The following is a 15,993-nucleotide window of genomic DNA, read 5'->3' as shown; positions in this document are numbered from 1 at the left end:
TATAAAGGAGGTGGTGTGTGTGTGTGAGAGAGAGAGATCTTCTGGCTGAAGAGGCCTCCATACACTTCTTTCCTCTTTTCTTTTTCTGAAGTGTTCACAGCCTATCCAGTGTGTTCATCTCCTTACTTACCTGATCTCTGTGATGGTTTCTCACAACTTTCCAATATGTGGCAACACTTTAAATGACACTGTGATCCAGATGACTCAGCGTGACTGCTCATTAAAAGAGACTCCTGGTGTCAGAACTGTTAAAGCTGCATTTTAACCAGTAATGCATTTTATGGCATCTGCAACTGATTCACTGTTTTTAAAGCTTGACATGTACTAAACACCACGAATGAATCTCATAATACATACTGTTACTTTATATGACTGAGTGTTTCATTGAATGCAGCAGCAAACATCTGAATTTGAAAAATTAAGATGACAGTTTTTACACCTAATATTGACATGTGTTTTGTGTAATCCTGTCACAAGTGTACAGCACAACATACAGGCATACAAAACCCCCAGATGTAAGCATTTCTCCCCTGTAGTCAAGGTAACCATAGATGTGCAGCGGGAGCACTGAGTCTGTGTCTTCCTCCTCCGCTGTGTGTGTGTGTGTGTGTATTGGTGCACATCATGCTGCAGAGTAACACAGATCATCTGTGATGTATTAAATAAGGATAAATAAGTGGCTAGTTTACACAGTAACATACATTATTTATCGTGATATTAATCAGAGGCTCATACTCACCCTTTAATCCTCAGTGAGCAGCGGCAGCTCAGGTGGTGGTGAAGCAGGATAAAAATAAAGTATGATGAAGAATAGTTATTAAATCAATATTTGAATGATTTAAAAAAGTATGGATAAACATATTATGTGGATAAAAAGATTGCCAATACAGTGATGCACATTGCTTACTTTGTCTTTAGATTATATTCTGTTCCAAGTCCACTTTGTTTACATATCAGAGGCCCAAACTTACTTTTTTTTGTCCACAGTCAGCGGCACCGGCTCAGGTGGTGGAGTAAGATATAAGTAAAGTCAAAAATAGTGAGTAAACAAGAAATCTGAGTTCATAGTCAAAGTCACTCTCATGTGGAGGGGTGATGGTGGCACTTTGGACGCAGGATGCACACAGTCACATTGTGACAAATAACTCTCATCTCGCAAAGTATATTTCAATGTTCTGGTCATATTAATACTTTCAGCATTAGCTCTGAGTGATCACTGATCAATATCTGTCAAACACTTAATTATCTCTTTCATTCAGGCTCAGAGCAACATATCAACCTGTTTATGGTCTGCGGAAAATTCCCCCCACCAACCATTTTAGAGTACTTCGAAACAAAAATCGTATATCGGGTTATGATGAATAAGGTCCAATTTTCACAGTCAGGTCCACACAGGAAAAGTGCACATGTTGACTGTTTTAACATGACATGACATTTTTTAATGAAATTTTGTATCTCTTATGTTAATAAGAGATGTTATGTTAATACTTTCAGGGCATATCTAGTTTTCTGGAAATTCTCCAGGCCTGGAAACTACTATTTGCAAATTTTATGACTTTCCAGGTTTCTCATGACCATACAAACCCTAAAAAAATGATCCTGGGTCCAGTTCCAAAAATTTATTCCAGATCATTTTGATCCATTTACGTAAATCCTGTTTCATATAATCCATCCAATTTTTGTGCCAGTTTTATAAAGTAACCTATACTGAAAGCTTCGGGAAAGTTAACCATTTGAGATTTAGATCAACATCAATGTTTTTATAATGCATTCAGATGCCTTCACAAGTATTTAAAACTTTGAAAACTGAGCAAATAAGTTACGTCTTTCAAAAACATGGCAAAAGACGCAAAAAACAACTTCACAAAAAACGTCCCGCCAATTGCAATAAATTGGTAGAATAAGAATTAAAAAAAAAAAAAAAAAAATTGGGAAAATGTCCAGAGAATTATATATTTCTAATTATCATAATTATATATTTTAAATTATTTTTAAAAATTAGTCTAATTTTTTAGCAGTTTGTTCAGGTCATTCCTTGTTTTTATTATTTTCATTTTTTAATGTATCCATTTTTTCTTGTATTTTTTTTTTTTTTTTTTTTTTTTTACTAATTTCTTGCCAATATCTGGGTTTTTTGTTCTTAAATTCCTCATCACCTTTTTCGCATAGTTTGGAAAGAAATCAAGCCAATTTTCTCAGGTTTCTAAGAGTTAACATATCACAGGAATACATATTAATTACTCCAAAGTAAAGCAGTACACAAAAGCCATGGCAAAAACACTGATTATATTAAATTCCACAAATCAATTTATGGTTTTCATTATTATGGTTATTGGTGGGAAATATAATCACACACATAGCAGGCATGTTAAGTGTCCATTTATTCTGAGTCTACACAAACCGGATAAAATTCATCTGAGACATTCACTCATTCATATCTCCACAGCATAAATAATCTAAGTCTGTACTGTACATTACCATCAGCATTGGTAAAGATCATGTGACCTCTGACCCAGGCCCTGCTGACATGCCCCATACAGATGTTATGTTGGCATCGTACCATGTGTTTGAGCCGGCCTGCGGACGATCCCGCTGTGAGGTACAATTAAAAAGACTATCTGTAGATTATTAAAAGAAAAGCTTTGAGTGTTTACAGTTCATACATGCTTATAGTAAGGCTTCTCAAGAACCTCGTCACTGACTGCTCCAGCAAGTCTGACCACCAACAGGAACACACAGACCACTGCTGTTCACTTAAGGCTGCTGTATTCTGCCTGAGCTCCGATTCTTTTTGCATTTGCTTCCTTGTTGCTGGCAGAAACTATTGTCCAATCAATGTCAGTGATAAACAGAGAAAACTATTTGAGACAAAACACACAGAGGAAAAAACCAAGAATATGCTGACATCAGATATGAAGTTGTTGAGTTGTGTATGTGCATTTAAATGTCCTGACCTCTCATGAAACAAAGCCCTTTGACATTAAGGCTTCAGTATGAGTTCATGTTACACTGCTGCTATTTGAATGAAACTGACGTGGAGAAACGACACTGGAACTCTCTGGTCCATATTCACAGCAGCTGCTTCCTGTCACACTGCTGGATATGAATGTGTCACAGTTTGGTTTATGAAGAGAGACACAATCACTGCCCCACATTCAACACACAACATATTTACCTCAAGGTGCAACCTGTCATATTTGACTGACTGATCATCACACTGCTGCTGCTTATAAGCTCTAAATGACATGGAGCTGTGCAGCTCTGTGTATACGGCTCTCCGGTCCTTCAGCTCTCCAGCATCTCCTCTACACTCTGTTTAGAGCTGGAGCACATATTTGTGGGAAATGTGAGGAACCTAAGGTGCCATGCACAGCATCCGTCAGTTAATGAAGGAACGAAATACACGGACAAAAGCTTTACTAAGACACAGCAAGTTATATCAACTTGTTTCCTGGTTAGGCTCTATTTCTGCTTGTTTTCAATTGTTTTGGAGGTGGTGATTCAGCATGATGGTTATTCTACATTACACACAGAGATGTTCCATATTCAGTCTGCAATCAGTGATGTAAACGGGGGGAACAAATACTAGAAACAACTCCAGCCTTACTATTTGACCTAACAGCAGCGCACGCAGCATACACAGTGGTAGTAGCATTTATTGCAGGGCTGTTGCATTAGACTGCATTAGCTTTTGCCCGGTGGACCTGATTAAGTGTTGCTGTTGGCTGCAGCAGTGTACTGCTCATTAAAGGATGTATGTTAAAAGGAGGAGAGTTTCAACCTCTTCCCAAAACGTTTTTTAAACTAAGGATGTTGTACAGTCACTTCTCTGAAAGTCAAATCTTGATGATTGCACTGTCAAGGATGTCACTGGTGTCATGGTTTTCTTTTGTCATCGCTTTGGAAAAGTCCAAACTCAAAGATGGCAGCTGTGCTGCACTGTGTTTTCTTACAGAGCAACATTAGAATAAGAAAAGCTCACAGACACGCTGCAGCATGACTACTGCAATACATTATTTTGTTACCTTTCCAAACTAACTTACTGGGTACTTTTTCCTTCTCCATTAGGATGAAATTACTTACATGTACATACAAAACATGTACATGTTTCGGTACATGCAGAGGCAGTGAGACTACTTGTGGCAATGCAGTGGTTTTTGGAAAAAAAGGCTGGAATTGAAAATCAAATCCAATCTAATATTTCATCTAGTCTGTAAAAAAAATATTTAAAAAATAGTGAAAATATCCAAAAAAGAAGCTTTTTTTTCACAAGTGAGACACTAAAGCCAGAGCTTGACATTTCGCTTGATAAATGAGTTAAATGATTAATCTCCTGAACACTTTCTGACAATCAACTCATCCATTAATCAACTCTGTTTCATCAATAGAAAATAAAGTATTTTATAATCTGTGTATAATGTTTGTTTATAGAGTGAAACCAATCAGATCAGGTCTTTGTGGTGGTTCAATAAACCTGGTGTACAACAGCAGCAGCTACTCACTGAGCTCATACTGGGGGGGGGGTTAACTTTTCATGGCAATAAAAAGCAAGTGGAATCACCATCTTGTGTGGATGAATGTCTCCTGCCTGCATGAGCTGAGCTGCAGTGAGACTCTGTGCAGGCTAAGAGAGGACTGTGAGGCCCTCTGGGTGCAGCATCACTTTGAGTCCCACTGTTCCTGATGTTTGGTCACAGGGTCACATGATGACCCTGCAGAGTCTTGCAGAAACCTGACCGCATGTTTTCATAGAAAACTGAGGTATTGAACACAAACAGCAGAGTGTGAGGGTGACCTGCATCTCGTGCTGGGTTGCTGTGGCAGCAGCAACACTATTTGAATACATGAACAGATGACGCCCACCTCCCTGTGATCTTCTCACCAGCAGGAGGCCTACAGCCAAATGTCCATTTCCTCTTCCCATCACTGGCTGCCAGCTGCCAGCAGGAAGTCTGCTTGTTTCACTCAATAGCTGCAGCACCATGCAAACATCTTCTCACAAATACAACTGTTCATTTTGCACAAATGCAAAAGGAAAATATGTACAAACGTTAATATTGAAATAAAGGATTGCTATAACAAATGATTATTGTGATCAAAATAGACTCTAGACAAGACAAATGTCAGGTTTAACTGTCTGACAGTATGACATGTGAATGGTGGGAAGGCTACAGGTGGCTGAGGAGTGTCTACAGCAGTCCACAGGCCTCCACTCAACACTGCTCCCACGTAATTAAGATAAACATAGTATGATTTTGGAGGTGACGCTGTTGTCTCTTGCTAGCCGTCTGACTCCTAGTGTTGTCTAGTTGGTACAGTTTGCAAACTGTTGAACCTTGGTACCTCTCAGAGGTAAGGTGAGTGCTCTCAGTTGCTGACGGCAGCCTCAGGGGCTGCGCTGGCTGCAGGGATGCGAGGCATTTTCTTGGCTGGACTGGGGATGTGCTGGAGGAGGAAAACACACCATTAACATCAGAAAATCACCTGTCAGATAGTAAAGCACTCAGTGGTTTTAAGGTGAAATTCATTTCTGGTGTGCTGCTCTGTTGTCAGGAGTGTGACTGGCACAGGAAAAGAAGGCAGGAAGATATACAGATCTGTATATCCCCCCAGATAAATAATAAGGAAATATCCTAAATAAAATTAATCTGTCCTTTATCCTCAGACCATTACTACCATTTAACAAGTAAACAGATTAGGCTAACTATAATGTAAACAAACATTAAGTTAAATAACAATAGCAGCGTTTTTTCATGCTGTACCTCGGTGGCAGTGCTGGAGCGAACAAGTTCAGACTCTGTTGGCAGGTCATGGTCCAGAGGTCTGCGAGAGTATTCCCTGCGGTGTTTGTCGTCCACCCGTGTCAGATACCAGGTCCCTGGGAACAGATCCTCCACTGAGCCTCGAGGGATGTAGCTGGCTGTGTGGATAAAGTGGGGAAAAAAAGAGAACACAGTTATCATTTTGATCAGATTAAACAATAATAACAAGCAGTGAGAGACGCAGGATTCTAAATATCAAATCCTGTTCATGAGGTTAACTGAGTGAGTGCCAGCACCATCTCAAGACTCATTTAACCAGAGTTTGGACAGGACAAAGACTGATAAATGTATTTGTATTTTTGGACAAAGTGTGCCCACAGTCTTGTGTCAGCTGTGACCCTTGTGTCTACACTTGTTTTTTTCTTTAAACCTCTAAGCACCCAAAGAGCTCAATTGGTTATCTTTTTGGGCAGTTTTAAAGAGCTTTCCTTTCTGACAGACTTGTGATGTCAGAGTAAATCAGCAGTTTCACTGGATGCTTCAGAATCAGAGCTGAGCAGCAGTGACAGCAGGGTCATACCTAAGTGATGCGTCTCCTCTCTCAGCTTCATGTTCTCAGAGAAGACAGCAGGCGACACCTTCTTCCTGGAGTCCAGTCGGACCTTCAGGTCACTCAGGCTGGACACAAGTTTGTCCAGACCAGATCCTGAAACAAACCATCCAAAAATCACATGGAAGAACTCACTGCCATTTATTTCCCGTGAGTATACCTTTTAATTTCATCTGCATCATATAACTAAGCGGAGCCATGGCTGACTCACCGGGTGTGTGGTCTTGTGTGACTCTGAGAGAATACAGCGTGGCAGCAAATCCTGAACCGTAGGAGAAGACTCCAATCCTCTGTCCTGCTATCTGTGATGGTGTGTGTCTACAACACAGAGGCAACATTCTCATTACACACCTCAACACCAAAACTTTGACATTATTTCAATCAGCCATGCTACGATTTTTAAGAGGGGTCATTTTGCCGCCAAATAGCAGTTAGTTTGCAGTGACTTAACTTCTGGGATGAAATTTCCTGTTTCTGTTCATTTCATTTCATTAAGTTTATTAACATTTTATCAAGAATTTCAATGACTTTTCCATGACTTTGAAGCAAATTTCAAGACCCTAACTTCTCTGAAACGACTGTCGATACTCCTTGTCGGTTCTTTATCATTATTATATAATAACGTTTTAAAATATATATTATTATTTTTTAAATAATGTACTCAGAACAGGAATAGAACTGAATATTTAAATATAACATAGGGACTGTTTGTTATCTATGAGAGGGGAGGAGGTGGTGCAAAAAGGGGGAGGCATTTCAAATAATTTTTTAAGCACCGGGGGGGATGGTCTATGCTCATACATGCGACACATCCAAACGTTTTGGCTCTGGTGCAGTTTCAGCTGGTCACATATGTCCTCAGTGTACTCAGTGGTAGTAAATAAGTCCCTGAGGGAAAAGGTTGGGGACCACTGTACACGGTCCAGCCATATTCTAGGTTTTAACCCAGCCTTGTTTTTTAACAGCTGAAGCACACTATTTGCTAGTCCGTTTCATGTCTTCCTTATAGATACACAGATAAACCAATCATAGCAAACCGTCAAGTCTTTGTCCTCCCAAAAAATTCAACATTGATAATATTTCACCCGACAAAAGATATGGTTCCCATCAAAACAGTGGAAAACAAAATTGCACACACAGATTACAATCTGCTCCAAAAGGTACTTTGGCCTAAATGTTCTCTTATTCTATTTTATTTGAGGGCTTCATTTTAATATTATAATTAGCTTGGTTGTACTGTACAACCAAGCCAATTTCCCACAATAGTCTTCAAATCCAAAATGAAAAAGAATCGTGATAAAATCGTGGTCCTGATCCTGCCTTAAAAATTGTGATATGATATATTTGCCATGTCGCCCACCCCTACTGTCAGACATACTGCCTGTGAGTTTGGAAGCATGTTTTCTTTAAAAATGTCTGCATTGTTTTCCTTAAAAACTGGAGGGTTTTTTTTCCTTTGAAAATGTTTTAGTTTTTTTCTTGCAGGCCCGCAGATTTGGATGGCATGTTTTCTTTAAAAACAGAAACAGAAATTACTCTTGGATTTTTAAATTTTTAATAGTCCTTGAAAACCTCTTGGTTATTCTACAGGTTGGTGAAACAAAATTCCATGACTTTTCAAAAACTTTCAGGGAATGTTTAGCTTTCAAAAACTGTTTCAAGCCTGGAAATTGCTATTTTCAAATTCCATGACTTTTCCTGTTTTTTCATGACCATATGAACCCTGTAACTTGCAATAAACTCCAGTGATACATTACTGTTGTTTGAAGATCCCATCAATAATATTAAAGCACAATTATCTGCAGGTTATGTCAAAAATAACCTTTCAATTTAAGATGCAGAAATATGGAGGGTTGGTGAGCATTTCTTTATAACCTGTTTCCAGCAAGGACCTGGGCTCAGGTCTTGTCTCTGTCATTGTCATTGTCCACTGGAATTATTTCAGAGGACATATGTCCACACCACTCTGTTCTTCAGCAAACACACTCTTAGACTGTTTTATGCATATTTTTAATTTGCAAAAAACACTGAGAAGAAAGAAACACTGAACGTTTCTAAAAGTCTTGAAATATAGCAAAAAAGTTTTTATGCTTATGTGAGATTGAAAAGTTGATGCATCTATAAAAAGATAAATGTGAGTAGGTGGAATGAAAGTAGATTCAGTGCATAAATAATAGTACGGTCCTGATGTAGGTTAAAATTTGAGCTCCAAACGACTGAGACTTACTGTGCAATGAGTGATGCCAGGCAGCCGTAGACAGAGGGGGTGTACATGTTTCCATTTTGGTTGGAGATCAGCAGGGAGGACTTGGTCTTCTTCTCAAACAGATCTGCACTGGCCTTCATGAAGGCCTTCTCCACATCCCGGTCAAAGTAGGTCTGTTCTGGCTGCACGTCTCTGCAGTCACACAGACATGATGAGCAACCAAAGTGTTCTCACTGTACAGAGACACATTCTGTTAATAAAGAAGTTTGTCTTGAAGTTTATGGACGCACGAGCATTCACACTGCTCAAAGATTGTGGCCACGTGTCCCAGACCACCTCCAAAAGTGGTTTGAGTGATTGGATCACAGTAGTCTTAGTGACTGTTTACACTTCTATTTAGAACAGTCGACATGTGATCTAATCATCTAAGACCTATGTTAATACTAGCTATGGACAGGCTCAGTTTTATTCTGAGTGTACCTGAAGGCGTCCAGGCCTGTAAAGGGTCCTGTCTCAGTGTTGGGGCAGGGGTGGCTCAGAAAGTCATTGAGCATCAGTCTGGCCAATGACTTCTGCACCAGCTTGCAGTACGGAGAATGGAAGACCAGATAGCCAAAGTCCTCCAGGCTGAAGCGCTTCTCCGAACCCTCTGTTGAGAAGAACGTGGATTAGAAAACTCTGTTTCCTGTTTGAAATTGTTGTTACTTGCTTTGCTTGGTCTCAAAAATGTGTAACACACGGACTTCCATTTCATTGGCATAGCTGCAAAGAGCAATGAGAACAGTTTGTATCTGCACAATACTCTCATGTTATTACACCTTGCCTCCCACCTCTGCGCCATGCACACTGCACTAGGCACTCAATACCTACATGATAAAGCTCATACCATGGTCAGGAACACAGCAACATGTCAAAGAGCTGATGTACAGCGTCTTTGTGCTGCCAAGGAAACACAGCCCATTTATATCTAGAGCAGACTGTAGAGCTGGATACTTTGTGCTGCTTATGAACGCTTCCTAATGTGTTTTAAATAACCCCATGTTCTCAGATATTGTACGTGTTGACACATCATATTAAAGGCTCATCTCATTAAACTAACTAATGGTCACTGAACTTAAGTAAACTTATTAGCGCACCAAGCAGGTTAATGTCCTAAACCCTCTTAATCTGACCACACCACTCCACTCGTGTCCACATGTAGGACAGCAGCAGCACATGTCCGACACACTCTGACTAACACAAAAGGTAAAGAAGAGGCAGCACACTTACTGTCTACTGTATGATTACAACTGGTTTTATTTGTAAAAATATTGTGAGTTTTTCTGCAGGGTCTGTGTATCATCCATTAATTCAATTATTCAGTTCCATTTGGTAAACTAAAAAACAAAAAAACAAGTGAGAATTTCATTTTGTTTGTTTTTCTGTATAAACCATATATTAAAAACAAAAGACATTTGTTTTCTCATCATCTGCTTGAACGGAAAAACCGAATACAAATAAGGAGACAAAAATAAGTCAAATTGACCTTGTTCCTTATTTTTATTTATTAATTTTCTTCTTTCCTATGGTGTCATTCTGCAGCTGCAGCTTCACGCTTCAGGCATGTGCCTCCAGGAGACTGACACTCAGAGCAGAGCACGTGACAGTGGAGAAAGGATTTTTAAAATGTTTCAGGTAGTTTGGTCATCAGAGCCGAGTGCATAAACTGGACATATGCCTGCTGGTTGAGCCTGGTGTAACTTTTATGTCTATAATATTTGGTTTACATAGAAAAACAAATAAATTAAATTCTCACTCGTTTTTATCTGTTTTTAGTTTGCCAAATGGAACTGAATGATTGAATGAACAGATGATTCACAGATCCTGCTGGAACCTTAGATCTGTACTTTAAAAAAGGGTTCGGATGTATGATCACATTGGGCAGTAATAAGACTGAATAAGTCACTTAGTAAAATAAGTGTGCAAAACACATCTTTTCTGTTCAGATACAGAGTCTAAAATTGCATGCTGATGATGGCCAACTTGGGCTGCTTGTGTTGCATTTATATTATTGCATTTATATTGATTATAGACGACAGTTTGAACCCACCTCTTTGCCACTGTGCGTGGATCTTGTTGCGGTACACAGAGTAGCAGCGGTCCAAGGCACTCAGATAGCACTCTATTGACAGCTTACCGTCAACCACAGGATACTCTGACATCAGGTCTGGCTTGTAGAAGTCATACGCATGCTGCATGTGGGTTCCTCGCAGACCTGCGCCAAAGTCACAACAGTTAGCTCCTCTATAGCTCCTATGTATGTCTGTATGAGTGCACTGTCTACACCAAGCTGGCTACATTTCAAAAGACATCTCATTTGACCAATAACAGATATCGATATATATTTTCTTATGTTATTTTAGTGATCATCAAGTCTCTTCTGGAGTTGAATTCAAATCATATTACACAAACTCTTACCATGATGGCCCACCAGCAGATGGAGACATTTAATACAATGTTTTTCAGTGTTTGTAATATTTATTCATTGCGCAAAAGAAGAAAAATACTTCAACTTAGGGTTCATTTTTTTGTCTATGTTCACTCTGTAAATTAAAGAAATATATCGGTTTGTGATTTAGGCAGAAATCAGCATGTCAGACTATTCTGCTATTTAATTTTTGAGCCAATATCTGCTGATACCAATGACCTGCTGATATTATCATGTATTCCCAGCTAGTTTCTGGTATTTAGATAAAATGTGAAACACATACAAAAACATATCTAACCAGTGAACACTGTAAAAATCACTCACTTAAGAAAACAAGAATCACAGAAGAAACCAGAAGACAACACAGGGCCTGGCTGCCCGGTCTAACAACATTAATCTCAGGGAAGAACAGCCAAGAAAATTCAATCAAAACATCAGTGATTTGATACAAAAGATAAGTAATGAGTAATCATTTGGATGATGGGATCAGTTGATGAGAGTGGGGTCTAATCAATATGTCAGGCAGTGAAAAGTGCAGCCAAATTGTGCAAAACAATAGTTATCTCTTAACTGACCTCGTTCAAAGGCCAGAGGAGCATTAGGCCCGACCAGCATGGCCACCGCCCCAGCACCCCCCGTGGGCCGGGCACTTCCTGTGGCGTAGACAGCAATGTCCCCCGCTACAACCAAAGCATAACGCCCTGCAGACAGCACACATGAGAAGAAAGGGAACAGTGAGACTCATTTCATTCTTTTATATACACAAGTCTCTTCTCTAAAATGGAGTCATCAGCACAGCAGCAGTTAACATCATACAAGATTGTTGCAGCTACACAGTGTGAAAGAGTAAAACAACAAGTGATAAGTTGCAAACAAAACACATCTGTCTGCTAATAAGATATCATCTGATGGGTCAGGCTGCACAGTAATGCTACTGAATGATAACTTCTCCTTACTCTGAAAAAAGGGCTGAAACTTGAACATTTTCTGATATTTTTTCCTGATAGACTAAACTATTAAATGATTAATGTAAAATAAAATTGGCTAATAGAACTGCACTTATATAATGCCTTTCTATTGTTTCAACCACTCACAGCACTTCACACACTGGTGGCCGAGGCTACTGTACAAGGTACCACCTGCTACTCAATAAATCATTTACATGCACTCTCAATTTAGGGTTCAGTATCTTGCCCAATGATACTTTGACATGCAAGCATGAGGAGCTGCGGATCGAACCAGCAACACAACACACAGCTTTGTTCACTCACCATCCCATGAGCTGGACTCCACCCAGTTGACAGCATTAAAGAGTGCAGCTGTGCCTCCGTAGCAGGCGTTTGTGGTGTCAATGCCTTCCACGTCTGTATTGCCAGAGTCCTCAAACAGCTGCATAATGACTGTCTTGACAGATTTGGACTTGTCAATGATGGTCTCAGTGCCGACCTCCAGTCGACCCACACTGTCATAAGACAGGCCATTCCTCTCCATCAGCCTCTGGACCACCGTCAGGCACAAAGAGTTGATGTCCTCACGGTCTGAGCAGAAGCCCATGCGAGCTTGGCCTAAGCCTATGGTGTATTTACCAGCGGGCACACCATCTAACTGCTCCAGCTCGGCCTGGTCCACATACTGGGATGGGAAGTACAGTTCCATGGCGATGATACCCACATCTTTGGGCCATGGTCCTAAACAACTGATTGGCGCTGATCCTGGCATCCTGAATGGGTTAAGAAGAGGTTTCATGTTCAGCATTATATCAACACCTGTATCCACATCAGTTTCACTAACATTACTTTCTTGAGGTCTTTTTTGTTTTACAATCGTTCTTTTTTAATCATGTTTTAAATAATTATTTCAAGGTATTTTTTGTAACTTTTGTACTAATTTTGGGCCACTTTTTTAAGCTGCTGGTCGCCCTCTTCCCAATTTTTTAAAAAAGAATTCAAGTCAATTTGCTCAGATTCCAAAGGGTTACATCAATAAATGTGTTGAGTGTTTTTCTTGTTGGGAGCTTTGCAATTTATTAATCTCTACAGTAATCAATTGAGGGCCTGCGATGACAGCTAGTGTCGGAATGAACAAATAGGACATCAGATACTCACACACTCCCTCTCTCTCACTCTCACACAAACACACACGTGCGAAGCCCACACTGTTACATGGGTCATGGTGCATCATACTTTATCTGTTTAAATAGTACAATCCAACATTTACATCAATCCAGCAGGTTAATATTAACGTTATGCACCGTCACAGAGCACAAGCCATTCCAGAACATGAAAAGGGATAGCGCATTCACACTACTTAGCTTTTCGGTCCATTTGGCATGTTTACAGAGGACTGCAGATTGATAACTTGTCAGTAAGACCAAGCTAATAACAGCGGAGTGTCAAAGTAACATGAGCCATTAAGCTTCAACTGTTCGCTTAGAGAGCTTACAGCTAACGTTATTAAGCTAATGGGAGGTTAGCTATTCCGCAAGGTTACTGATAATACTGACCAGCATGTCCTTTAAGATCGTTGCAGTAGCTGTATGACACTTATTGTGCTGGTTTAGATAATGTTACCTCTTCTTGACCCATAAAAATAACCAACTAACGTTAATTAAACACCCGGTATCGTTGCTCGCATCACTAGCTGAGGTCAACTGAGAAAATACAACAAACTACATAGAAAGTAGCGATCGTTAGTTAGCTTGTGTCTAACATTTGACAGCTGGCTAGCCCTTAGCTTCTGTTGCTTATCATACGTACCCAAACAGCGACAGAGGGGAGCTAAACTGGGTGAAAGGGTAAAGGGATTTCCTGGTATTTTAAGTCGTTTGTGACCGATGTGTAACCCGTTAGTCACACTGAAGGGTTAATTGTGTAAGAAAAGACTGGTTAGTTGTCTAAAAGATGATGTGATTATGGTTTTAATAAAATTTGTAGTTGGAAAAGAAACCCTTATTCAGAGCACCGAATTTGCTAGGTCATAATACAGAGAAACGGCACAATTTCAGCCATTCAGATTGCAACCCGGACAACATAGCTGACGGACCCGCGTCCTATGCTTCCCAACTCATGGAGCTAGCATAACAGCTTCATTTTACCTCAGCTCACTTCTGTGTTATGATACTTGTAAATCAAGGTGTTTCAAAAAAGGTCTAGCCAGTGAAAGTCCGAGTAAACATTTCTGAGTGGATTCCACACAGGTTACAGGCTACTGTTGACCCATAAACACTAAGCAGACAAGTCAAACACAGCTACAGTGAGTAAAAAGAACAATATAGTAAATATGTGAAGTTTTAGCCCACATATGCAGCGTCTCACCTGTCTGTAAAGTTGGCTCCAGTTGTGAGTCAAAGTTGTTATTAATAACCTGGCCCGCAGTGTGAGACAGGCCAGGGTGGCAGATACTTTTATATGACGGTGACGGAGTAGCGTCCAGACTGCACTCCGGCACCTGGCTTCCCGTCCAATCACAGCTCACACACAACATGCGGCGCTACCAAGTCCTGCAGCTCTCTGGCCAATTGGAGAGCAGAGGTTACGACCACGCGCCGGAGCCGTAACTGCGGTCCAATGGGGTGAGTTGTACGATGTCTGGTGAGACAGAAGCAGCCAATCAAATGGTGGAAGTAATTCCTGGCGCGGTAGACATGGCGGTGGGCTGCGCTTCCACTCTTTATTTATAATAGAGCCATGCTTCCACTACACAGCAGAGCGTGTCCATGGCAACAGTCATCCATTCATCCAGTCAGAGGAGACGCCTGCTACCGTATCATTTCCGGTAATGACCATCAAATTTTCAGGCACATTTTTTTTTAAAATTAATAATGCCAATATTACATATAAGTCCATGTTTTTTGAGCACTGGTTTAACAGCAACATTATGCACGACGTCTGTAGCAGTGGCGTTATGTAACAAAGTAGTCTATGCAGTACTTAAGTATATTTTGGGAATATGTGTGCCTTAGTTGAGTTTTTATTTTTCTGTCAACATTCACTTTTACTCCACTACATTTTTCCAAAGCATCCTTAGCTACTACATAATAAGAAGGAAAGGGAGGACAGGACAGATGGACCAATAAACGACTGGGAGGGAGGAAAAACTGTTTTTCACTCTTTTGAAAAATACCCTGTTTTACTTCAAGTGTAATGTACTCTCTGTTTTTAATGTGGTGTATTTTATGGAAGAAATAAACTTCAGAATGCTCAAAATTCTGACTGCTCGCTTTTTTAAAAAAACAGCATTTACATGTAGGCTACTTTTACTTTCAATACTTTCTCGTCTTAAAACTCACTTTTACAGACTTTTTTGTACAGAAACCTTTATTTATTTATGAATTCACTCATATTTTTTTTAATCTCTATTCCTCTATTCATTTTGCTGCTCTAACTCTATCCCTTCCTTATCCTTCTGATGTCCTGTGCTTACCATTGTTTCATGTTTTTATTCATTTACTTGTTCATCTTTCTCTTATTCATCTGTTTTTATCTTCTTATTTTTGTTTTATTTCCATTGAGGTGATGCCATCATCTTCTATGATTTCTTATATTAGTTTTTATTATCTTTTATTGCTTTATTTTTTTATATTTTCTAAAACTGTATTCATTTAATACTTTTGAGATCACTTTTATTTTTATTCTTAACTTTTCTTGACCTTTTTCTGCATGTTTGTTGATGTTTATTTTGTTATTCCCTGGCCTCCTGCCTTTGCTTTGTCTGTTAAAGCACTTTGTAAACATCTGCTTTTAAAGGTGCTATCTTAATTAAGTTATTATTATTTATGATAATAACAATTAGGTTTTTTATCTCATAAAACTACATTTGATACTTAAGTACAGTAAATACCAGATACTATAAGACATTTACTGTAGTTTTAGAGGAAAAGGACATTTAAAAAAGAGATCTTAAACATGTTTTAATTTAGTTCTCCTGGACAACTATGAGATCTGTGACA

At 39.5% G+C, this 15,993-nt stretch overlaps 1 protein-coding gene across 3 annotated transcripts; it reads right to left on the bottom strand.

Annotated features, from left to right (window-relative positions):
- Positions 1-2,363: 2,363 nt before the first annotated feature.
- On the bottom strand, positions 2,364-14,492 carry hmgcs1 (3-hydroxy-3-methylglutaryl-CoA synthase 1 (soluble)). 3 transcript variants are annotated; one of them, XM_042509263.1, is made up of 10 exons: positions 14,360-14,492; positions 12,317-12,765; positions 11,621-11,746; positions 10,668-10,832; positions 9,059-9,227; positions 8,600-8,770; positions 6,584-6,690; positions 6,343-6,468; positions 5,763-5,920; positions 2,364-5,445 (listed from the first exon to the last, which is right to left on the bottom strand). In XM_042509263.1, the coding sequence occupies exons 2-10, from the start codon at positions 12,762-12,764 to the stop codon at positions 5,368-5,370; spliced, it is 1,548 nt and encodes a 515-aa protein (XP_042365197.1). In that variant the 5' UTR covers position 12,765; positions 14,360-14,492; the 3' UTR covers positions 2,364-5,367. The 3 variants fall into 3 exon arrangements, with proteins under 3 accessions (XP_042365197.1, XP_042365199.1, XP_042365198.1); XM_042509265.1 differs by lacking the exon at positions 14,360-14,492 and adding an exon at positions 13,802-13,986; XM_042509264.1 differs by lacking the exon at positions 14,360-14,492 and adding an exon at positions 13,549-13,782.
- Between the last annotated feature and the right edge of the window lie 1,501 nt (positions 14,493-15,993).

This window comes from Plectropomus leopardus, chromosome 20, assembly GCF_008729295.1.
Source record: "Plectropomus leopardus isolate mb chromosome 20, YSFRI_Pleo_2.0, whole genome shotgun sequence".
Lineage (NCBI taxonomy): Eukaryota > Metazoa > Chordata > Actinopteri > Perciformes > Serranidae > Plectropomus > Plectropomus leopardus.
This window is presented reverse-complemented; position numbering and strand designations above follow the sequence as displayed.

Bases quoted from the DNA above. Each gene is read 5' to 3' on its own strand.
- hmgcs1 (XM_042509263.1), bottom strand. From the start codon at position 12,764: ATGCCAGGATCAGCGCCAATCAGTTGTTTAGGACCATGGCCCAAAGAT. The intron at 11,747-12,316 runs GTGAGTGAACAA...TGCTGTCTGCAG, and splicing joins GGAGTCCAGCTCATGGGATG to GGCGTTATGCTTTGGTTGTA. The intron at 8,771-9,058 runs GTACACTCAGAA...GTGTGACTGCAG, and splicing joins ACAGGCCTGGACGCCTTCAG to AGACGTGCAGCCAGAACAGA.